At 36.5% G+C, this 26772-nt stretch overlaps 1 protein-coding gene across 4 annotated transcripts in view; it reads right to left on the bottom strand.

The window, feature by feature from the left end:
- Positions 1–26772, bottom strand: part of rab27a (RAB27A, member RAS oncogene family) — a 61159-nt gene that overhangs the window by 11173 nt on the left and 23214 nt on the right. For 3 of the 4 annotated variants that reach the window (XM_039770270.1, XM_039770269.1, XM_039770273.1), the window contains 3 exons: positions 21662–21781; positions 4089–4261; positions 2407–2492 (listed from right to left, as the gene is read on the bottom strand). In XM_039770270.1, coding sequence (XP_039626204.1) covers positions 2407–2492; positions 4089–4241 — 239 coding nt within the window. In that variant the 5' untranslated portion in view covers positions 4242–4261; positions 21662–21781. The remainder of the gene's footprint in view (positions 1–2406; positions 2493–4088; positions 4262–21661; positions 21782–26772) is intronic. The other variant, XM_039770272.1, reaches the window with a different exon arrangement.

The raw sequence follows: 26772 nt of genomic DNA, 5'->3' as shown, positions 1-26772 counted from the left end.
ACCACCAAACAAAATTTTAACAAGTGCTTAGCAATAAAAAAATACATCTATATATTTCCTGCCGTTACACATGTTCTTCCAAGCTAAGTTCCACTGCTGACATTTCCCCTCTTTCCCCATGTTGAGCAAAGTGACGTTGGTCATGTTTATTTCACATATAGCATGTGAGACTTTAGCAGCTGACCTTAGTTGCACCCCCTGACTAAAAGTCAACATCAAAACCTCACCAACATTAATTTTAGAAAACCAAATGGGATTTTTTTTTTTATATATATATATAAATGCACAACTGATAGAGTGGGCCCTCTTGGTGTTCAGAGACTATATATCCCAGTCAAGTGATATTCTTGAAAGGATATGAAGGCGTTTTCATAAGAGAGACTTGGTTGCTACCTTTCAACTGGTGAAATATTGATATTCAAATCTGGACACTAATTATAAGTTAAAATGGTAGTACCTACAGTATGTGCAGCTACAAAAACAATGCAAAATGTCTGATCTTCCTTTGTAACCCATTGTCAGTACTAGCTCCCTCTCTTTCTGCATTATCTCAGCCTGGGTCAGCATCTGCTTGTATAATTGGGCTCTCTAAGATGTGGGCTGGAACAAAGCCTCCGGTGACCCTCTCAAAGGAGATTCTAGTGGTGGATCACAACAGCAGAAGACACTTTATAACAGAGTTGGATGTGGATGCAGCACATAGTCTTGCTTCACTAATGGATAGCAAGGTGCACAAGTAGGAGAGCCCATACACCATGTGAAGAAAAAAAAAAAACTTGCCAACTCTCAGCCAACATATTTATGCTAGCAAGAGAGGATCAATATGCAAAACCACTAAATCAGAGTGAGAAAGAATCTGGATAAAAAAAACAGAAGACTTGCTCATCATCATTCAAAGTATGCCTAAGAAAATCTTTTCATGTGAACTAAAGTCTTCAGGACAAGGCATCATTCTGTCTCTTGCTTGAAGGGGAATCACACCAAGTACATAAAGTAAATTTCTGCTTTATAATTTTGGTTCCGAGATGCACGGGTAAAGTAAATCAATGTATCAGCATGTGTATTTTTGGTTGTTGGTTTTACTAAACCTGAAAGTAACAAACTATGTGCCAGGTAAATCCTTAACATTATAAATACCTCTTTCAACATTAATTACAAAGCTGGACCCGTGAGAGTAAGCGCCTTCCATTAAATTCACAGTTGCCAGCACCTACAAACAGTGTGCAACATACACACCTACTTTTACAGAGGCATTGGGGGAGTGGGAGCGTGAGGCTGGTGCTGGCAAATGCGATGACCACTGCATCAAAGCACACAGACAATGAGAAACTTAAACTACAGAAAACCAGATATATGTTCAATGTAGGTTTTCTTTTGTTTATTTACTGTCCTGTGTATGTATATGCAAGCATATATAAATCTTCCAGTATCCTTGTGTTATTAATAAACTGTAAGCGTCTTCGGGTTATTTGTTGTCAAATAATCTATTGCTATGTTTGAGATCATCTTCTTCTTTCAGCTGCTTCCATTAGGGGTTGCCACAGCGGATCATCATCTTCCATATCTTTCTGTCCTCTACATCTTGTTCTGTTACACCCATCACCAACTGCATGTCCTCTCTCACCACATCCATAAACCTTCTGTTAGGCCTTCCTCTTTTCCTCTTCCCCGGCAGCTCTATCCTTAGCATCCTTCTCCCAGTACACCCAGCATCTCTCCTCTGCACATGTCCAAACCAACGCAATCTCGCCTCTCTGACTTTGTTCTTCAACCATCCAACCTCAGCCGACCCTCTAATGTCCCCGTTCCTAATCCTGACCATCCTCGTCACACCCAATGCAAATCTTAGCATCTTTAACTCTGTTACCTTCAACTCTGTCTCCTGCTTTCTTGTCAGTCCCACCGCCTCCAATCCATATAAATTGTATCCATATAGATATAGCTGGTCTCACTACTGTCCTGTAGACCTTCCCTTTCACTCTTGCTGATACCCGTCTGTCACAAATTACTCCTGACACTCTTCTCCACCCTGCCTGCACTCTCTTTTTCACCTCTCTATTGCTATGTTTGAGATACAAAGCAGAAAAAATTTAAGTATTTGTGTGTACCTTCACCAATTTAAGAACTTTATGCAGAGGGTTTAATTTCAGATATGAACAGTTACAGCACTCTGAGTTGATTTTCAGCCACCATGTACATAACATTTATACTCAACAATGTAAATTCTGAAGTGCTTTTGTTTAGTTTAGGACTAAAGTCATACTATACCTGATGCACTGTCTACTACAACAGTCTTCAATAGCAGAAAAAAAACATTTTAAAAGCACTTTTCCATTTCTTATTTTATCCATTCTCTCCAAGAAAAGATGATAAAGGAAGGGTGTTGAGCTTTAGGAAATAACTTGCCTTTCCTGTCCGGCTGTGTCCCAAAGCTGAATGTGTATTCTCTGTCCTCTGCCAGAAACACCACCTGGCCCATTGGATTTATATACCTAATAAAAATAAAAAATAAACCATACATGCATTTAAAATGCACTTATTAAACTTAGTCATGGAGAAAAGGCCATGTGAATAAATATTGACATTTGTCAATTACTGCAAACAGCTACAATATCAGCTACTGCACACAGGTCAGTGTTAAACAGGCTTGTTTTACACTGCTGATACTGAAGTATATAATTAGATAGGTTTAATCTAGTAGTTGTAGTCAGATGAGCAAAATAGTCTCAGCTCTGCTAGTGTGGAACACAGGGTATGCCACGTAATGACAAATGCCCTTACTGATTTTATCATTACACTACCATTGTAATAAGTCATAATAGGACAGAAATGCAGGGTCCAAGCAACAGAAAGTCCTACAGTTCGGGAATACAATTATTTACTGACTTAAGATACGGTATATCAATATGAGGTTTTCAAGTACAATTTAAGGTTTATGCTAAAATGTTAATGTACTGAATTACACAGTAGGTTGAAACTGGGTAGCTTCGTAGTTATGCAGCAGCCACCTAATAAGCTGCATGAAATGCAATCTACCTAATGAAGCAGTTGCATTTAAACAGCTGAATGACCCATAATAGGTTAGTTCCCTCCTATACTCAAATGTACAGTATTACCTTCTACTTCCCACCTCACCCACAGAAAGGTAAATGAGTGACTCAGAATATTAGGCGTAGCTCAACCAGCAGCGGGAGCCGAAACAGATCACAGATCCCTCTCTAGTCTGCACATAAATGCTGTTCAGTTTATGTTTGTGGATGGAAGGGGGCACAGGGTTAGTTGTGTGGTTCTTAAATGGTGGAGGGTTTAAGCCCTGTACGGTGAGTGCAGGCATGAGATTGAGAGTTGGGTAGCACACACTTGTATTACTGGATGATGATCAGAAAGGCTTGGCTCTTTTTCATGAGTTGACCACTAGATGAGGTTTTCAATCCACCTGTGCACAGAATTCGCAGTAATAATTTGGTCACTTCTCTAAGTACATTCCCAGCTAGTAAGTTTATAAAGCACACCCCAATATATAAATCTATGATTCAAGAAAACACTTTCTGGTGGAATGAATATTTGTAACTAATACAAAACGTATACTGTATATGTGTGTAATTTATGTATACAGAGGATGGATAACTACCAAGAAGTTACCCGGGGAAGTAGCACCACCAGGATTGAGCTAGACAGCCAAAACTCTCACAAGATCTCAAGTAGAGAGACAGAGTGCCATTCTGGGAGCTGAAGATATCTTGCAGATGCGAGTGTGGAAATCCAGTTGCCACTTGGAAGCAGTGGACCCTCTGTAGGAGTGTGGATAGGTGTGTTTCTTGGCAAGAATCCTAAAGTGACTGAGGCTAGTGATGAACGACAAGACAGTACAAGACCTAATGGCTCATTAGTAAGGACACTAGTGTATATTAGAACAAGTGGCACACCTTTAGCAAAATGTAGGGTTTAAGCTTACACCCCGCCCATCCCCTCAAAACAACCCCACCTGCAGGTGCAAAATTGAACATTTTTTGTATACTTTTTTATGAAAAAAATCCTGTTGATGTTAAAATATCTACTGGAGTTAAAGAAAAATGAACTCAACTCACCACTCTCTTCTCTCGGAAGTCGATGCCTACTGTTGTAATAAACTTGGAGTTGAACTTGGCATCTGTATATTGGTACAAGAAGCTGGTTTTTCCTACTCCTGAATCTCCCAGAGCTAAGAATTTGATGAGATAGTCATAGTCCCCATCAGACATAGCGACACTTTGGTTAGGACCTATAAGGCAGTCAAATATGGTAGAAAATGATTTTAAAAAATGACCATTTCCTTCAGTACAGCATTCTTTTTACGACTATACTCCCCAATCCAAAGAAAGTGAGAATTTACAAAAACGTAGGGGGAAATTATTAGTGAAAATGAAGCAATTTCTTCTTTATGAAAGAAACAGTAGTATAAATATATCATGTGGTACCATTCATTTTGGGTCATGCAATGTTGAACATTTCTATCACGTATCACCGGAGTCCTGTATTCATATTCTGTTGCTATCTATATGAATCCTGCATATTTTCCCCATATCTGTGTGGGTTTTTCAGTGGATAGTGTGGCTTCCTCTCACATCTCACGGATGGGTGTATTAGGTTAACCGGTTACTGCAAACTGTCCTGATATGGTCAGTGAGTGCCTAAACAGACAGAAATGCCACCCAGGGTTGGTTGCTAACTCCCAAAGACCTTTTATAGCCAAAAGCATTTCCACAAAAAATAACTAATTAACTTGTTCATTGTTCACATCATTCATAGGTATACTGCATTTATTGCGCAACAAGAGCACTGGTAGATTATGCAAGAAGTCAGCAAATGAAACTAAATCCGCAACCTTTCTGTTGCCAGTGTACTACTTCGGCCTTTAGGCAGGACTACTGTCAACAAAAATTAAGGTTTGTGCAATACCTTTCAAGAACCCTGTCTCAGGTGGACTTGTCGTGGATCGGTTTCTTAATTTGGCCTGCTGAATGTACTTAATAGCACTGTTCAGGTTTATTAATTTTTCTTCTCCAAAATTAAACTGTATATATTATGTAAATATCCAAACCCAGCATATGACCACAGTACATCTCACTTTTTTGCATCAAGGGTAAGGTGCTATTCAAAGAGGGTATGTTTGAATCCGAATCATAAAATGCTATGAAGTCACTGGATGTATATATTACCTATGATAATAATAATAATGATAATTTAAAAAGTGGTCATCTTTGGGTTTTTGTTAAACACAGATTTAAGGCACTTCAAGTGAAAAAGAGTAAGTACATTGCATTAAAACAAGAAACTGATCCAAAGAAAACATCTCAGACATATAGTCAAGGAAAGGCTTCTGTTTTCTTTTAAGAAAAAAAACTAAACAAACTTCTTTAAACACTCAGTGATTAGGAAACCAAAAGATGAGGAAGGACTATAAATGATTGCAAGCAAAATGATGCCATTCAGTCTCTGCTGCATAACATGTCTTAATAATAAGCATCGCCATAGCAAGGCTCTTTATAAATATGGACCGTTTTCACCAACGATTTTTGCAATAGTGTTTCTAATTATTTGGATTACCAATACACTCTCATACTAAAGCAAACTTCTGTTACTCTGCCTAACGTGAACACATCTTCTGAAGGACCTTGTCTTTTTGCTCACGTTTGCTAGCACTCTTCCTTCTACTAGTCTATAATAAAATACTTCAGGATAACATTTCCATATCTGCATACTCCCATTTAAGGTTGCAGAGGCTGGAGCAAACAGAAACTCACCATGGGTACGACACCAGTCTATCATCAGACCTACTTATGCATAAACCCAAATATGGGCAAATTAGAATCAACACAAAAACTAATGTGTACATCTTTAAAATGTGGGAGGAAAACCAGAAGAAAAACATTCAGTAAAATGTTGATCATGTAAACCCACCAACACAGTGACCAGTCCAAAATATAAAGCCAGGACACTGGATCGCTAAGCACTGTGCCACCATATCACTCCTTTGTCTGTAGATAAAACTCTATAATTTACAGTATACTGATAACAATTGGTCTTTATACAAAATTATCTTTGTAAAAAATTTAGCTTTTAATCATATCCTAAAAAAGAAAAATACACAATTTTTATACATTTTACACTTTTCTATTTAACATTTTGCTATACAATTAGGAAAATCACTAACTAACTGAAAAAAATACTAGTCTGTCCTTTAAGTAATACATTTTCACATCACTCCAATCTTCTTTTATATTTGCGGTTTATATTTGAACTATACTCAAATAGCAGTGTTTTCTAAATGTACAAATGCTGCAATTTTCCTCTATATTCAATTTGGAGAACACCTAAACCTAGATTTTGCAAGACTCTGTGTTGCAAAATAAAGGTCTACTATTAAGTCATCAAGCAACAGTAGGAATATATTGCTAAACCAGACCAATTGCGGCATGCCACCCACACTCTTATAACGCAATGCCATTCTCTTCGTTATTCAATGGTGCATGGCTGTCAAAAACGGTTCCATGGGAGCTACAATGAAGGGAAGTTTTTGGTGCACCTAGTTTCTTACCTAGAAGTCAATTCTTGAGGATAATGTAACAGGATAATTATATTGCTCAATGTTGCTTTCATTTTGGAATGTCACATGTTACTATTGTAACACTGCTGCCTCACAGTCAGGAGACCTGGATTCGTTTCTCGGGTCCTCCCTGAGTGGAGTTTGCATGTTCTCCCCGTGTCTGTATGGGTTTCCTCCGGGAGCTCCGGTTTCCTCCCACAGTCCAAAGACATGGAGGTTAGGTGCATTGGCGATCCTAAATTGTCCCTAGTGTGTGCTTGGTGTGTGGGTGTGTGTGTCCTGCAGTGGGCTGGCACCCTGACCAGGATTTGTTCCTGACTTGTACGCTGTGTTGGCTGGGATTGGCTCTAGCGGACCCCCGTGACCCTGTGTTAGGATATAGCGGTTTGGAAAATGACTGACTGTCTGACTTTGCATTAAACCAGCAATAATGAGGTTCTCATTAAGAAATTGTCTGACATTGAAATACAGTATATAGTCATTACAACTGTCCAGGAGCAAAGTTCAACACCCCTAGCTTTTGGGGATGAAGCTTTGGACTACAAATCATGAGGCTGTTGGTTCAAGCTCGCCCACTACAACCAGGTCACCGTAGGCAAGTCAGTTAGCACCTGTGTCTTCCAACTGGAAAATAAATACATAAACATTTGCGCTGTAATGAAAATGAAGTGGTTTAGAATGGTGCTCATTATAGAAAGGTGATGCAGGAAATAAAGTCTGCTCATTTGTCTCTCTATTATAAAAGGAAATCCTGAGATGAGACGTTTTTGTTAATTTCAAGTCCAGCGAGACGAGACTTTGGCCAAAAGATTTTTTCAAGTCACGCCTTGCTCTTAACCATATTCAACCATGCACACGGCCCTCTCACTTCTTATTCGTGTGAATGCTTTTGACAGACACAGTTCCTGCTCTCTCAACTCTTATAATTTATGTTTTCCTCACTTTAGGTTCCCAATAAAAGAAGACTTATTATGTCCAAATCTTATTGTAGAATATCATCCCGAAGGGTTATCAACAGAAGAAGTGAGTAAACAGGAGAAGTGAGGCAATCCTAGCACCAAGAAACGAAGTCAAACGATTTAACACGACAATTGTCGATCAGTTACACGGCAAATTGGTTAAATGCGTATCAATAGAATATGCTGAAACAGTTGGTGGTGATGGTGTGGAGGATGAAAACATCAACTTACTATATCCTGAATATCTACAACTGTTAACACCATATGGTCTTCCACCACACGAATTACTGTAGAAAGAAGGATGCGTCCAAGAAAGGTAATGTCGTACATCTCCCACAGATAACATTAGACACCAAAGGAGATCTTGATATGCCATTCGTATTAAAACATTAACAGCTTCCCGTTAGAATAGCTTTTACAAAGACAATTAACAAATCACAGAGACAAATGTTCAAAAAAGTTGGTTTATTTATTAGAAAGAAAGAAACGAAATTCACTCACGGGCAGTTATACATTGCGTTGTCACGCTGTAACTCCAAATACAGAATCACAATTCAATACGAAATTGACAAAAACGTAATTCAAAAAATTGCTTTTACTGAAGTTTTAAGGCGTATTACTTAACGAATAACTCTAATGCAACATGAAACAAATTACTTTCAAATGATTATGTTTTACTATTTTTTCATATGGTTAATTACTCACTGTAATGTAAAATAGTTCTATTATGCATATGTAACAATTCCCATGAAAATAACAAACTGCTAAATTGTACAACTGCATCCCCATACGCGAGTGGCTCAACTGCAAAGTGGTTAGCGCATAGTGCCAGCCCAAGGGTTGGACAGCAAAGTGAGCAGAGGGCAAAGCCCCCTAATATTATTAATAGCTAGTCACTTAGATGCATCTAAAATGTACACACTCATCCATAATACAGTAGTATAGTACAGCACACTGTATATTGCCCATTATTAAATCCAATTATTTCTATAAAAATACATTATGGTTATTTTAAAGAGGATTTGGTTTTTCCATCTGTCAAAATGAATCAACACTACATCTTCTTCCACTTTGTCTTTTGACAGGTTAGCTAAAATCAGTATTTTCAAGGACACAATTAGTAGCTTCTCTGGTGCTTGAGAGCTATGATCTCTACTTGTTTTCAGGCTATATATTTAAAATATGGACATCCTGGCATAATTTGTTGCATACTGTAATGTTATCTCAATGTATTATGTATGGCCACCAATGCCCTATTCCAAATACTCTCCTGCAGTTTTCCTAACGATGCAGAAATCAAAGTCAAAATAACAAAATCTTCCTTCCCGCAACAAGGGGCCATGGAATGTATCACAGCCTGTCTTTATCATATGACTTCCCCGTGAGTGTACTAGTAAGCAGGTTCAACATTCTTTACAGTTTCCCCGATCAGTTCATTCTCATCATTTGTGTAAGCTGCTTATAAGCTAAGCAGAGATCAGCCCACTCTGCAAAAGTGTCTGCTGCACTTCAGCCAACACTCACATCCTATTAAACAATGGTAACCTGTCAGCATTTAGGGAGCCATTTGCTGAGTAAAAGGAAGTTCTGTTACTTTCCCTAGAACAAAGGAAGTTGCAAAGATTCTGAAATTTTTTAAACACCAAGAAGCATATTTAAAATATGAAGCTATTATTATGTGGAAATTTGACAGAAAACAGGATTAAACCATTCATCCATTTTCTAACTTACCTATTCTGCTTGGTGTCATGAAGAACCACTGTCTATTCTGGTAGCACTATGCACAAAAGGGAGAAGCAACCCTGGATGGGCACCAGTCCATGAAAGGGTACACTAACGTGCACACACACATTCATAATTATACACTAGCCTAACACACATCTTTAGGATACAAGACATAAATCTGGAGAATAACCTACACAGATGCAGGATGAGCATAGCAGCTTCAAACAGACAGACAGTGAACCATCAGGGATTAAAGCACAAGACTCCACAGCTGTGAGGCAATAACACTAACTACAGCACTACTGTATATGGCAGGAGCAGGAAACCAACTTTAATAAAAAAAAAAAAAAAACTTTGAATCAAACCATAAATAAACTGTCATCTACAATATAAGCAGAATCCACCTCAATAAATAAACTGGGAAACAGCCTGTAATGAACTGGAAAGGAATTCAAGAACAAGAGAGTTGTTCTTAATGTGTGAATATAAAAGTAAAATGTGTACCCTGTTTATCACTGGTTACAATAGAAAACCATTTGGTCAAGTGTTTGTACTATTTACCTGCTGTTACAGATCATTGTTTAATAAGGCAGCATCTTTAAAAGGATTTGTGTGTCTAATTATGAAAGATTAATGTTCAAAAATAACATTGCTTTTTAAAGAAGTTTCATGGCTAATCAAACAACACAGAAAAATGTTTCATCCTGTTTTACACAGACAGATGTCCTACCTTGCAACTAACACTTCCAGGATAAGATGTACACTTCAAAGTTCACAAAACACGATTAAACAAGTTAATTAAATTGACTGATAAATATATTTTCTTCTACATAGAATTTGTGTGTCTTATAAGTCAGACTGAATACGAAAAGGATCAGAGTTCACACAGGACCACAGGCTCACTAGGTGTCCCTTTCTATTAATGTATCAATTGTGTGTGTGTGTGTATATTTAGATGCATTTACCTAATAAATGATAGCTTTCTACATATTTCTATGTGTGCACATTTTTATAACAGAAACATGAGAAAGGCACTGGATGGATGGATGGATGGAGAGAGAGAGACCCTAACCACTTTATATCAGCTTCTCACAGTAGGAAAGGAAAAGGCAAACTATACACTACAAGACTCCTTTTGAACTGAGTAGCAAAGAACTAAATGTCTTTTGAGAACTCTCATTTACAACTTCTTTCTTTACATTCAGAAAAACAAATATTTAACAGAAGAACACACTTGTGCAATCACATTAGACAAACTGTAGGCATGGTTTAGTCCTAGGCTAGGCTTTCTTTTGTGAAACAATAAGGGCGATTCCACAAAGTAGTGACTCAACACTATGATACATCATCAGGACATGACTGGCTAAGTTTCATGGTGTGTCCTGTTACAGAAGAGACTGTTAATCTTATTGAAGGTATGCAGAATGAATCATACAACTTGAGGGACTACAAATACATTGCATTTACAAAACACAGTGCAGTGAAGACCAAAACAATAGGCTCTAGTACACACTGCATGTGCGTGAATGACTCTTAGGCACAAGCAGACATTTTCAGGGGGAAACTGATGAACCTTGGCTTTTCTGTATAAAAGACTTAAGTGGGGTAAGACAGATACCTTTGCTGACCATTAAGCAACATTTCATATTTTTGACAGAAACAAGGATGAATAACCAAACATTCTCCAAAATACTTAATTCTGGATCACAGAAGCTAAGGAGCCTGTCTCAGCAACATCTGGAGTATGATACAAATTAAATCTTCATAGGATTGCAGGGCCTATTTACACAAACAGCCAGTTTATAGTTGCTAATTAATTGTGATATCATACCACCTAATAAAAACTTCTAGGAAGATATTTTTAAAAACACTTTAGCCTTTTAAAGCTGGCAGGCGTGGAATATATTAATATATTGAATGATGTCACCCTGTTCAAATTTTACATACTAAAAGGTCTAAAAATGGACCACATGTAGATTAATTGGTGAAAAGAGCCTGCTACTGTATGTGTTCACTGTCTACCTAATGCTGTTTCAACCAAAGTATATACAGTTCATGGGAACCAGTCTTGCTGATTGTACTTCACTATTAACACAAGGGACAATTCTTTATTTCATAATTCCTCCTTTACCCATAACCCTAATTTTAGGCACAATAAAACACTATTATAATTAAAGAAGAATTTCCATAATAGGCAAAAAAACAACTGATGATTAAGAACATGGCCTTGGAAAACAAAGTGGTCACAAGGCCAGGGCTGAAAAACAGTAATTCAAAATGCTAACACACAGACAATTTCTCCATCCATGCAGTTTTCTGCTTATCCAAGTTAGGGTCATGGAGAACCAGGACTTATACAGCTGCAAGATACAATTCAGCAAGACACACTAACAACCCTCGCTCACACCAGAGCCAATACAATACAGAGCTCTCAATCAATGAATAAGTAATGCAAATACATATGAAAATAAATTTGCACTGAATTCAGTATGTATAATTTTGAATAAGCTGAAAAGTTAGTATTGAAATTTGTAATTGCACTTTATCTGATATTTCCTGCACAAGAAGGGCATGTCTGGAACAGTCTCATTCTTCTACAGAATGGGCAGGATCAACACCAATCATGCTCCCACAACTCCAACCATACTACCCAAAAAACTCTGCAGAAATTCATTTTCACTGGAAAAATGTAACATCATTGTTGTCTCATAACCTCAAGAGACTGGATTTGAATCCCACCCACAGTTGCAATTTGTGCAATTTGCACATTCACACCATGTCTGCATGGAATTTTCTCTGTTCATGCCCATTTCCTCCCACAGTCCAATATGCAATAGATTGGCACCACATTTAGGATTTGTTCCTCTCTTAGGACCTACTGTGCCCACCAGGTGGCGCTCCAGCTCCCCAAACACCCAACACAAGCAGACATAGGTACAAGTTAAAAGCACAAATTGTCTTAATTGTGGGAAACTCTTAGAATCATGTTAAGTATGTATAACTGCCTGATCTTGAAACTTATGCTCTGTTCTTTATCTTAAATAACTACCTTACCTCAAACCTCTAGGTAAATGAATAAAAAGCTTTTAGTACCACCTCTACTCCTGTAGGATTTCATGTTACTTTGTGTGATTTGTTTTCTGTCATGAGGGCAAGTCTCGCTTGCAAGTGTTCATTTAAAATCATTCAGGATGTGGAAACTACCTATTTTGTTTGATTTCACCAATGCTTCCCAAGATGCAGGTACCATATCTCTACCAAGTCTTTCTTATAGTATTGTTGAGCACACAGAGCGTTTGCTCAAGGTCAAAGTTCTATTAAAGCTAAAACAACATTTAATTGTAAACATTCAGAATAATTAAGGCAGATGGAAAGGTAAACAACTGGAATGAATATAAAGCTCAAACAGATAATTACAAAATAATACCATAAAACCCACACATAAAATACATTTTATAGTTTTTTTTGTTTTAAAAAAAAAACACAACCCCAAAGACTGGGCTGCATGAGCAGTTTGCATGAAATGAAATGCTGTCAAAACAGACAAGAATACATCTTACTGCAATGAAGAAAGTTAAAAGCCTTGCTTTTCTTTCTGTTATGTTGTAATGCTTTACTTGGTATACTATATTTGTACAGTCTACAGTATAATGTGCCTTATGGGTAATGAACTATGAACAATAATTAATATATGTATTAACTGTAATGCATAAAATAATTGTTTAATAAAAAGGTCAATATTATGGAGCAATAGGCATAAAAGCTGACCTTAAGCAAATGGACTTTGGCTCTGTATCTGGCTATGGAGACTTTTTTTTTGTTGGTGAGAGTCCTCATAGTTCGAAAATATACTTTTATTTTGACTGGCAACAATAAATCTGCCCTTTGTGCATTAGAGTATCCTGTGATGGGGTTCCACATACATTTGACTTCTGCAGTGCACCTGCTGCAGACACCTACCATCTTGGGAAAAGCAGCTATAGGTATGATTAAATGTGTACAGACTGATGACTGGACAGATAGGTAGCATCCTGTAAACATCTTACAAACATTACAAAAAGTTTAATACAACACCCAAAATATCAAAGAGATGGGAAACTGGCCTCAAAATCTCTCATTGGTTTCCTAACAATGTTAATTTACCATTCGTTTGATTGTTACATTAGAGGAATTTGGTTCACACAGAGCACATTACTCCTACTGTACAAACCCTGGGCAGTAGTATCATTTCCTTAATCCAGCAATCTAACATTTAACATTTTCTTGAAAAGCAGAATTATATAAAATGAATTTTTGGCCCCTGTAAAGCCATTTTCTTTAAGTGCCTATTTGTTTTCATGCCCTCAGTTCTTGCAAGGTGAGATTTACCTAGTAATAAACAGGAATCCAAGTGACTTATTCCACAAATAAAAATTATCACTGACATGGTAAATGTTTTTATTTGGGAAGTGGAATGAAACAGAAGTAAAAAGATCATCTGATTTTCATGCATCTAAAATTTTTTTCTCACGAATTTCAACAGGCATTTTCTATTATTTTTAATTATTTCTATAGTATTTTTTCTTATTTGTCTTTCATATTCATGTAGCCGAATGGCTTCATTCCTGATAACGATTATTAAATTCAACCTATAAAAGAGTGTTACATTTGAACTTAAAGACGTGCATTTGCAACCAATTAGCAAATATGACTTCCACACTGATCTGCAAAAGCGGGTTGTGAAATAAACATAATGAACAGAAATCTTTAATACATTTACCAAAAACATTTGTTTAATGCTACACTTGGTTCTCTTACTATATCTAGCAAGGCTTTGGCTGATCAAAATGTATTATATAGTCTGTTCCTCGTGCATTATAATCTGCTTGCTTCCAAGAGTTGGTAATTCTGTATTTCACACCCTGCTTTTACTTGGAGATGAAGAACAGATTCAGCTGTGGCTACATTGATTTGTAGAAGGGGCCATTTTTGCTGGTACTTCCTTTCTTCATTTACTGGTACTGTATATTAATACTAGTTTACCGCTTTTTTCTTCTGATGGTACAATGATGGAATAAGCCTCTGCAGAAAGGAACAAATAGCCACAATTTTTAAACAAAACCTGAGGCAAGACATACCAATGCCTCCAATATTGAGCTCTATGATTATTTTTCTTTACCTTCTTTTCTTTTGTACAATTTATAATTATACTTTCCCGATGCAGATGCTATCGCTTTTCTTTTGAAGTTACGAATTTTATTCATAGCTTTTACTTATCAAATAGTACTTATGGAATAATGATGTGTTTACATGTTAGGAGCTTTCTTAGTTACCTTTTGCAACTTGCAATAATAATATTTTTTTATTTATATAACGCTGCGATGGACCAGCACCCTGTCCAGGGTTTTTCCTGCTCTGTGCCCTAAGCTAGCTGCGATAGGCTCCAGCCTCCCTGCCCCAACTGACCCTGGTCTGGATTGAGTGGGTTAGGAAATAACATGATATTTATATACCACCCTTCTCATGCTCAAAGTGCTTCACAAAAATGAACAACCAAGCATACACAACATTGGAAACAATATTAGCAAAAAACACGAAATAAAGTTTTGAAATAGAATAAGAGAAAATAAGCCACAATAAAAAATTTTAAAAATATACAAAACACTACAAGAAAACTTGATGTCTCACTTTAGATGAGTGTCAGCAAAATAAATAGACGACCATAAAAAGTCACATTAAGACTTGGATCACTCGAATATCTACCTTACTATACAGATTTTATATACAATGCAATTTTATTTTTGTAACTTGAACTAGGCAAAATGTAAAACTACTTTTTACACATTTGCACAACCAAATCAGATTACAATAGGAAATGTTGCTATTATTTACCTGTATTGGAGTACAGGGAAGAAGTAGTAATCTGTTCAGTGCACACAGCAAGTTGGAGGCAAAGAATGAACTGGCAACCTTGTAATTTCAAGGCCATTTTCTCTAGCCATTACATCACACTGCCTGCTTTAGGCAGAACTGGATTGCTGAATAGTAAAATGAATGTGCAACTGGAATATGAAAATTTACCATGTCAATAAACAAATGAAATTTATTTCATCCACCTACTTTCTATACCCACTTTTTCTAATTAACAGTAAGCTGATTCCAACTGTCAGGGATCAAAAGCAATTTATTCACATGTCTTTTCTGACACAATTTGGAACTGCTGTGTAATTGCCAACACAACGACAAGGAAACTTTAGAAAGATAAGGGTGTTTACTACAGAAGAGTGTCAAAAGTAAAAGAAAGGAAATCCTTCTATTAAAAAATGTAAAATGATCATGTAACGAGAAAAGCAGCATAAGAAAATGAAAAAGAATATTAACATGATGGTAGCTGGTGACCAAAACACAAAACAGGAACCAGCTCTGGATGGGGCAGCAGTTGCAGAAAGATATTTGAATACATTTTTCCTCATCAACTCAGCAAGACTTTTAAACATTTAAAATAAGAATCCTACTCAGGAAAACAAACAAGGGTGTATGTGTGCAAGAGTCAAAGCCCATACGAATGTTGAAGTGATGTTAAAGTGACTTTTTGTAACATATTGGTTAACATTTTACGGACCGTTTCTTCTTTAAGACTTAGTAAAGTATGTTGAAAATAAAGAGAGGAAGTGACAGCAATACAGATTACAGGAGAGATAATGGACAGCCAACTTCCTTTTTAATTTTTCCATATTTAAAAAAACAGGCTTAATAAACACTTCAGTTTTTAATGCCCTACACCACTCTGACCAACAAAGATACAAAAAGGCAATTTACCTAAAAAGCAGGAATCATTAAATGCAAGTCAACATAGCAATTTTGAAAACTCTAAAACAGACAGTGGCCTGAAACTGGAAAAAAAACTGTTATAAGACTTAATGTGGTTGCAGGTCTATTATAATAACTTTTCATTTTATTGTGCCTGCCTTAGTATTTATCTGTAAACTATTAGCATCTTCTCACATGAGAAGGATTTCCATTTTGTGCTGAATGCTATAAGGGATGAGCTCTAGCTTCCAACAACTTTTAATCAAATTGATTAAGAGCAAGGATGGATGTCATTTTTAGCAGTAATAATAATAATAATAATAGGCACAAACGTGTGATCTCTTACACTCATTGTTAGCCATGTAACATTCAAACGTCAAGTGCATGCCAGATCTCAAAGTGTGCCCAGTAAAATTAGGTAGGCGGTGATCATCTAATGCAGGGGTCCTCAACCACTGATAATGAAATTTGGTGTCTAACTACCTTGTTAGCACTGTCATTCATCAAAGACAAATATTTTAGTTACATTGTAGATCAGAGGTCTTTAATTATAGTCCTGGAGGTCCATAGTGGCTGCAGGTTTTCACTTCAACCAATTCCTTAATTAGAATCCATTTATTGACTGTGAAAGCAAAATGTTTTTGGGCTTAATTTTAGATATCTTGCCTGTTATAATTCAAAACTATTTTAGTTTTTAGCAGCTGCATTTAAGTTTTAATTGTTGCCTGTTTTCTTGCTCTCAACTTGTATTGCCTACCTACCTGTTTTCTTAACCAGACATTAGTTAAATGAAATGGAGATAACCAATAAACCAGCAGCTCTCCAGCCAATGTGCTTCCTTCTAAATCTGTGCATATGCATCATGAAGTGTCTGTGTTAAAAATGTTTAGAAATAAAAGAGAGGGGAATTGGAAGGACCATTAAGTTTAAATCTGTTCTGGTCTACAAAACACATGGTTAATGTTTTTAGAGTAGGAAGCTCTACAGTGCAATTAAAACTTCTCTTGGATGAATGAAAGCATTGACAAGCCAAGTTAAATAGTTAAATACCCAGTTTCATTATCAGCAAGGACTGAAGCTAGTTGGAAAGAAAAGGGTCCTGATTGAGGACCGCTGATTTAACAAAACTGATGAGAAACACAAATATGGGTACATCCTCTTGAATATTTATACAGAGGAAATGATCAGAAGGTTCTTCTGTACTGTACCAGTAAAACACCTTTGGGATGATATTCTTTACAGTAAGCAGTCATACAAAATAAACTGACTGTTTAGTAAAGATATAATCAAAATGATCTTCCTACACACTATAATATTTACAGTGGACATATTGGCAAATTCCACTTAATTATATTTAACCACCATACAAATCCTCCAACTTGAACATAAATCATAAAAACTATTAGCACTTTTACAAACAGCTAGATGACAGCTAGAAATCAGTAATACATTTAACATTTATAAAACACCCCCTTTCTAAATATTTAGTAATTAACCTCCACCTTGAGCTGCACACCAGAAAACTAACATTTGCTGCCTGTTATCAGGCTCTTTCTATTTGTAGAGTGTCAACCTGTTATCTGGACACACACAGAATAGAAACAGAGCTCAGATATTTGCTTCAGACCCATAACCATCCAAGACACTACAAGAAATATAATTTCAGAAGACAATATTAGGGTCAACTAGCAAGGGTATTCTCTACTAGCAAGGTCCAATTTTTGAGGATATAAGCTATTGGGAATGAACACAATATATATAAAAATGTATTTTTAGTTTTGCATGTAAATTCTGTAGTGTCTTGTGTAATAGTCTAAATGTGTCATTTTTACTGCTCATGCAAAATGATTTCTTAGCCTCTCTCACTTTTTTTTCCCCTGAATGGAACAGTACTCAAAAGCAAAGCATTTGACAGTTTAGATTTTTAAAAATCCTTTGCCATATTTTAGCACTGAAGGTTAATACCTAAAATAGAAGCAAACAGCATTTTAGATCACTTACAAATCTGATACAGATATGAAACAACAACAGGAAAATACATACTTATGAAATAGTTTCAGAAAATGGACATATCTACATAAATGACAAAAATATTGACACTGTTCCTCAAAAACATTCAACCAAATACACCATCATAGACGGGCATGATAGGCTCCTGCTCTAAATGACTCCGAATTGTGGCAAGCAAGCTCAGAAAATAAGTGGATCAATAATCAGAAATATTTTCATTCCAAAAAAAATAAATAAAACAATAGGACAGGTGATGCATGTGTAGGAAAACCTGATGCATTTAGTTTTTTCTACCAATATTTTACTTGTTCTGTCTGCTCAACAAGTATACAGTAAGTAAGCAGATTACTTTGTTCAAATGTCACTTATGGAATGCCACTCTAGCACTGGCGGCATGGGCCAAATCCCAGGCCCATTCAGTGTTTATTGATAGTCTGCACTGTGTCTGTAGCTCTGTCTACTGTTTTTACTCCAACTTATCAAAGAAGGGAAAGTTGGAATGATTGGGGATGCTGAACTAGCCTGGTGTTAGTGTGGCTGGGTGCATTAGAGGTCACTATCTATGATGGGTGGGCATCAGTTTCTGAACTTTTCCCCAAACTGTGCCTAATGCTGCAAGGATAGTATATGACACCACAACCCCAAGCTTTATTGATAAGTTCATCTAAAAAAGCAAGCGTAAACAGAGATTTTGTATACAAAGAGAATAAAAAAAATTTGCAATTGCAGGAAAACCTCGATTCTATTTTATCCACTTTTTTGTACTTGCTCTCCTTGCTCGATGTGCTTGCACAAAAATAAGCAGAGACTGGAAATCACTTCTTACTGACTTCTGCTATGACAACCAGTTCAACAGCATACATGACCTTATCTTGTTTGCAGCAACCAATCACTAAGGAGGCCTGAATGCTACAATGCAACTTAAATCAGACAGTCATTCAGTAACACCTTGTTACACACTATTTACAACAATTCAAATGTAGTGCTGGAATCAGAGATATTCAAAAAGAAAGACAATATGGGAGATGTCACAGACTCCAACAGCAAATATTTCCCCAGGACTGTAGATTGATACAGCATAAAACCAACACACACCACAAAAAAAAAAAGTATATACATTATATATATACACACACACACACACACACACACACACACATTTGAAAGTCAGTTAACTGCTTGCATTATTTCATAATACAGTATAAGGAGGACATAAAGGTGGAATGATACATGGTAGTTTAAGAGGGTGTGAGAAAAAGAATATCACAGACACTGCAAGCAGTCTTTACCTCATAATAGTTAACAATGTAGCAGTTAGTTCTTAGCCAAAGTATCTATTGGACACATACCTGTAACAGATCACAACTGTAGCACCATTAAGGACGTGACTGGACCTGCTAAAACTGTAATAGTTTTTGGTTTTATCCATGACTACAGTCTTGGCTGCTTGCCCAGTCATTTGACAGCACTGGGTAGACAACTGCCTAGGGTAAACTGGACGTTTCCTTGATACAATGGACAACAGGCCACAGGAATTTTAGCTTTGTCCAAGAAAGCATGTCATACTCGAGTATGCTTCTCCCTTTTTCTCTTTTCATTCTGTATATTTGTCATCTACTGCATTTTTAAATTTGTGTCTATGTATTATTTGCTCATTTTTATTTTGTCTCATCCCAGCTGTTTCTCCTCCAGAGCCATGGATCCACACACACTAGACTGTATTTATAGCTAATTCCTCACAACAGTTCCCTGTTGTCTTGTACTTTATTAAGTTAGGTGGCTTCATTCCACTCAGAGGTTGTGTATTTTAAAGCAGAGGTTTGCTGACCAAGATGAATTACACTGGATTTCAACAGAAAAAATTAAGGAGTGCAAGATAGCACATCTGAATAAATGGCCACATTTAATTTTGCCCCAAACTGTAAAAAAAAATTAATCAGAGACAGCATGACACTCTGCTGTTTCAACAGTAAGTTGTGTTGCAAAAGTTCAAAGCTGTATGGTTGCATATGGCAAAATAAGGAATTTAATAACATATTGTATGAATATAAACATATATTTTTTTATTTCAAAGAGCAAGTGGCACTTATTTATACAGTAAATACTAAGAAATGTATGCCTTTTATTCTAAAATCTGAATACTTATCATGGGTGGATGGAGGGATACTCCACGTATTTATTTCTTCAAATTACCTAATCCAATGTGAGCGTCATAGGGAGTCTCAGCAGCACAAGACAGGAACCAAACAAGGAAAGGATTTCAGTCTGTCAAAGGTTTACAGTCATATACACACTTACATTCACTTATTCAGGGGCGGTTTAGAGTGGCCAATCAATCTAACCTGCACAGAAAGTACAAAAAACAAAATAAAATTGTTCTTTAAACAGCAAGCAGGCAAACTGTCAGCCTGATACTTGTGAAATCTTGCTAGAATCTTCCAAAAGTATACATCTAGTTTGGCTCAGAAGCAAAAAAATGCAGACATATTTTAAAGCAATGGATTCTAGGCTAGCAGGTTTCACCAAAGATGACTGGAGGAAGACAATAGGATTTAGAATGAAAGAAATGATGGAATTCAGGTATCCACCCTGGGCAAGAGTCCAAAACTAAATTAAGGTTACTGCTATAAAAAAAAAGTATGCAATAGATGAAATGCTCACTGATTTGGACAGGGAACTGAAGTGCAGTTCAAATAAACCTATGCTCCTTATTACTAGGTGCAACCCCAAAAACAACTAAACACACACAAGCATAGCTGATTTGTGAACAAAAGCAGTTGCGCCATTCGCTCTACTTTTTCTTTTTTTGTTTTATTTTAGGAGATGTAAATCCCATTAAGTGTCAAAGCACTGCATGTATTGCGGTATATACAAAAAAAAATTATTAAATGTGGTTGATTATAAGCATAGGCACACAAGTATAAATATAAGCAATGTGAAAAACAGATACTGAGGTAATAGACTTTGACTCAAGGCCCTAGAACTGAATTATGTGGGTTCAGAAAATAATCTTGTCACTTTAACTCTTACGACCATAAGCTCTAACTACTACATATTTTAAGTTAAATGACTTAACAGACAAACTGTTCTGCTATCAATACCAAAAAAAAAATCTGACAGCAGTTGTATACGAAGCAAAACGCATACATTCATTCATCTCAGCATACACACATACACACACACACACACACACACACAGAATAATACACCTATGGATATGTACTCTAGGTAAAGTAAAAAGATATATGCAAACAGTTGCACAATATTCTAAACTGCCAGTAGGTTGCTTGTTTGTTTAGTATTTCTAAAATGTTTAAGAAAATCACTTTCTTAATTAAAATCTAAAAGGCAAATACTTCATAGCAAATATTTTATTATAACATCATAAATTGCAAGGGATTTGATTTTAAGGAGCTTATAATACTTCAATACAAACATACAACATAAGGAAAACAGTAATCATTATGAAGGGCGGCTGCTGTAGAAGTCTTTAAGTTTGTCTGGGAGTAACAGGAATTAGCAGACACAGTTTTCCAAAATATGCAATTATGTTAGAGCTAATCATTTAAAAAAAATAATATGTCTAACTTACCTTAATGGATAAAAAAAAACACACTATTTAGAATTACTGTAGTTTCAAATGAAGGACTTCCAATTCGTCATGCAGCAATGTTACCAGCAGGCATCAATCCATTGAGATGTTTTCTTAAATCTAAAAACAGATCCAAATTCTATATTATTCAAGATGGTTAACAGTGTAAGATGCTGTTTTAAAATAAAAAACAGAATTATTATTAATGGATTCTATTTTTTTTTTCCAGGAGTAGCATGTAAAACATGCACATGAAACGCACAACGCCCTCAACTAATAAGTATCAGCAGCTACTCATGTGGTCTCTCTTGTAGGTCAGGTGATTGCAGACTTTGACAAAGCCAGGCATACAATTAAATATCCATGTCTCCCTTTTAAGTAGGGTCTCCTCACAAACTTGCTCTTCTAGTGTGTTCTGCATTTTTTCCCACTTTCCAATAGTAGGTGGCAGAAACCAAACCAACCAGTTGGCTAAGTGAGTGAATGCTTCAGAGATTAAAGGGCTTTTAAGTAAAAGTTCATAGCACAACTGATCTCTCAGTCCTGAAAATGGGAAAGAAAATCCTCAACACAGTTGTTTAAAAAAAAAAAAAACTGGTATAAACTGGCAGGAAGAAAGGAAAAAAAAATCAAACCAGCTCATCTGACACGTTTGAAATACGGATTTTTTTTTTTGTATTCAAGGCTCAAAATCAATGTTCACTGACAAAACAGAGTGTTACGGTTCAGCTGTCTATTTCACTTTCACTTATATGGACAGCAGTCAGAATTTAGAAACATAATATGCGTGTGTGTGTGTGCGTTTCGTAAAGCACCTTTGTGATCGTTTTCTCGTATGTAAAAGCTCTACAAAATAAAGATCAAAAAATAATGGTATTTCAGAATGCCATTATTAAAAAGTGGGGAAAAAAAGGGGGAGGAAGCAAGGTGGCTTGAATTCATGCAAGAATGTGGCATGCCCTGTGAGGACTGACATGAAACCAGAAAAAAAAAAAACTTTAGGTCATTTATCATAAATAAGGAAAAATAAGTGAACATAACTGAAACTGTAAAAATAAACAAGTCAATTAACTACTCTATACAGGCCTGCTAGTAGGTTTTCTTCTCCCTGTTATTTTGCAAATGTCTATCCTTTAAAAAAATAAATAAATAAATGCTCTCTGGTTTACTTTACTGAATCTTAGAATACTACTACAAATTACCAAAGAAATGTTAGGTTGTTCCCATGCCTATATGTTCAATCTCCTCAAAATAACTATTCATGGTGGCTCTAAAATCGGTACTGACCCCTACTCTCTTTTCTGTTTCTTTTTCCGGTTTCTTTGTGGTGGTGGCCTGCGCCACCACCACCTACTCAAAGCTTCATGATGCTCAAACAATGATGGACGGATTAAAAGGCAGAAGTCTACGTGACCATCATCATCATCAAGCCCTTCTGTGAGAATCCTAAATCCAAAGAGGACTGTTTCATTTATGTTAGGTAGAATGCCCAGAGGGGACTGGCCGGTCTCATGGTCTGGAATCCCTACAGACTTTATTTTTTTCTCCAGCCGTCTGGAGTTTTTTTTTTGTTTTTTCTGTCCCCCCTGGCCATTGAACTTTACTCTTATTCGATGTTAATGTTGATTTATTTTGTTTTATAATTGTGTCTTTCATTTTTCTATTCTTTAATATGTAAGGCACTTTGAGCTACTGTTTGTATGAAAATGTGCTATATAAATAAATGTTGTTGTTGTTGATGCGTACAACAGTCTAAGCATCAAGATCGATGGCAGTATTTTAATTCTTGTCAAGATGTCCATGTCAGGGTCAGGACCACAACTGGAGAAGAGCGCCACCCGGAGGCCCCTAAAGTGTTATATTGCGATTTCTTGTCCAAACTTTTAAAAGGTCCAATGTTATATACTATGTCTTCATATGTCCCTGTGCTTATAAAAGGCATTGAATGAAATTTGTCCACTCTGTAATCATTCTGGGAAGACCAGTATGCACAGAAAAACAGTGAGGACATATATCTCTGGTGGTATATTTTGCAGTTCTGTTGTGACTGAAGCTAGTCTTCCTTGTTGGAACTAAATTCCTACATTGTTCTCCGTAAACATGGTATGACTGGGAATGCTGCACCTGCAGCATGGGTGTGGATAGCAGCTGCCATTCCTCACTCATTCATTCCCAAATATTTTACATTTATATTAGCCTAACTTTGATTTATCACTTTACGCAGGATTTAATGCTTGTTGTGCCATGAAGAGGAGGCAGTAATTATGTTAATAATTACAAAAGAATGGATGAAGGCATTCATGAAAAACATAACAAGGATCTAAAGCCAGAAAAATCAGAATGAACTAAAAATCCAAGATCAAAAAGACATAAAACAGACTTGTAAGCAGAAGAAATAAATATAAAAACCAAAAAAAAAAATCTATTGAAATAACTAGCTATATTGTGAGGCATTTGTTTTTAAAAACAAAATCTTGAACACCAGGAGTAGCACATCACCATCTATAAATACCACTTGCTTGATTACTTCTGGACATTACAGTAAAAAAAAAGGTGCAACAAATTAGCAGCAAATATGTGGTGCTGTATACAATATGGTGGGATGATCCAAAAAAAAATTCAAGATGGTGATACACCTGAAAAAAACAAAGTGGCAGTAAAATGTAAAATAAATAACTGTAAAAAACTAGAAGGTCATAAAAATTAAATATAAAGTAAGATATAAAAACCAAAAACTATAGTGCAAACATTCCCAAAATCTCAACAATACAAGGTGCCCTGATAAATCTTTATCTAAAGTTGCTTCCTTTAAGATACTCCTATGATGTGTACACTAGCTGTCTTAAACTGTACATTTTGTCAAAGAACAATACACTTTCCCAATTCCATAAACAGACAGTTATCATGTTTGCACTGAACAGGCAATATTCTCTTGCTTTTATAATGATGATCAACAAGGAAACAGGCCAAAACTGGGCAAAAACATGGCATTAAAGGCCAGTCTCAGGTTACCTTTTATCAAGCAAAAACATTATGCGAGATGACACTCAACATCACAGGAAACCCACAACAAATACTCTTTACATCCATTGAACTTTACAAGAAGGTTATGCCTTACATACAAATAAAGGACACTGCTAGCTTTTGACAAGAACTGAAAACTGACCTCAAAGCACTTAATTTCATTTTTTATTTTGAAAAGCGCTTTTGGCAGAGGATAAGGCCCCTTGCACATATTTACAAATACAAAGCATTTAATTGTATTAACTATACAGTAAAACCACATTAATTTTAATGATTAACATAAACAAATCATGACAATATAAATTCTTGTTAATACTAAAGTGTCTTATATACATTAAGCACAGGGTCTGACACCTTCAATATCAGTTTCTCCCTTTTAAAATAATACAGAGCATCAAGTAATTTCTCATAACCCAGTTCACTAGTTACTATAATTTTATGTTTAACACAAAGATCATGGAGCCTCATGCAAAAGCACTTTAAGTGTTACTTTATAGAAGAAGGTTATAGCCCCAGGGTGATGGGTATGAAGTCTCATGTTAGATAGACAGAACTTTATTTGTCCACAGTGGGAAAAATTGGCTTTTTACAGCTCTTCAAATAAATAAATAAATACACACACACACTTTGGTCTGAACACACATCAGAATGACTAGAAAACAAGAAAATGAAAAAGAAAGAAAAGTTCTGACTTGACTGTCACAGTCACAGGGAGGCATTATGCAGACATATTGTTGGTATAAAGGAGCCCCAGTAGCATTTCTCCACATTTCTGCCAAATAATTCTGTGTGAAAATCCTCAATGTCAGTGAGTCAAAGAGAAGATGTGCAGCATTGTTCAAAAGGACACTCATTTTGCTTTAAATGTCTCTCCTCCTCTGCTACTTCCAGGGGGTCCAGAGTGTGTCCTATAGCTGAGCTTGCCCTTTCAATTAGCTTATTGTTTCGGTGGGCCTCTCTTGAAGTGATGATACGGTACCAGCCCAGCATACCACAGCTTAGAACTTCACACTGGCTATCAGAGAGTTATAAAAGATGTGAAGGACCTCGCTTCCCACATTAAAGCAACAATGTCTCCTAAGGAAAGAGAGTCTGCACTGTCCTTTCTTATGTAGTTTCTCCAGTCCATTCTTAATGTGAACCCCCTGCTACTTGTAGGAGTGCATCACCTCTACATTCACCCCATGAATTGTGGCCAGACACAAAGGCTCTTTGGTGTGGCGAAACTCAATAACCAGTTCCATGGTTTTGCTGATGTTAAGATATAGACAATTCTCGTTGCACCAGGAAACAAAACAAACACCACCACCTGACTTCTATATTCTGTCTCATCCCCTTTATGAATACTCCCCATAAGTGCAGAATCATCTGAGAATTTCTTCCAAGTGACCTCAGACCAAACACACATACTGTAGGTGTGTCACTTGTGTGTGCTTTAGACTGAAGAGTTCCTGAACCTTGCCTGGGACACTTCTGGCATTCACCACCCAAGAGAAGTATACAGTGGTACTCTGCTAGACATTAGGGGAGAGTAGTATTTACAAGAAAGTAGGACTGGAAGCCTGGCCCTAACGATACAACAATAGCAAATTTAAAGTGAAGAGTTTCCAAAAAACTCTGTAGAGGTAGCGCTAGTTTGACTCAGCTAGGGTCTTTGGACCCTTCATCCATTCTGACCTATTCTGGCTCCAGCCCAAAGTTAACCATAAGGCAGTCATGTCTGGGTGAGGTGAGCAAGTTACAACGAACGTACACTCCTTTTGGAGTGGTCAAACATTGTGCCTTATAGCCACTAACTCTGGTTTCTTTAGGGTTTTTAGATTGTCTGCCTGTTAGAGGATGCCCTCCGTTTGCTGTTGTGATTAACTGTGCCAATTTTGCTATCATTTTGCAATTTTTACCTTGTGGTTTAATTAATATTTATTATTCATCATCTACGATGATAATCTGCATTCTCATTATGCCACTTTTTACATATTTCCTTTTAAATCTATCACACTCAAACATGTTGCCTGCATCTTGCTGGAATAACATTGATCAGTGGGACACAAGTGGATCATACCCCTCTGTGCTTGGCTGGTCATACA

This window comes from Polypterus senegalus, chromosome 12, assembly GCF_016835505.1.
Source record: "Polypterus senegalus isolate Bchr_013 chromosome 12, ASM1683550v1, whole genome shotgun sequence".
NCBI lineage: Eukaryota > Metazoa > Chordata > Cladistia > Polypteriformes > Polypteridae > Polypterus > Polypterus senegalus.
This window is presented reverse-complemented; position numbering and strand designations above follow the sequence as displayed.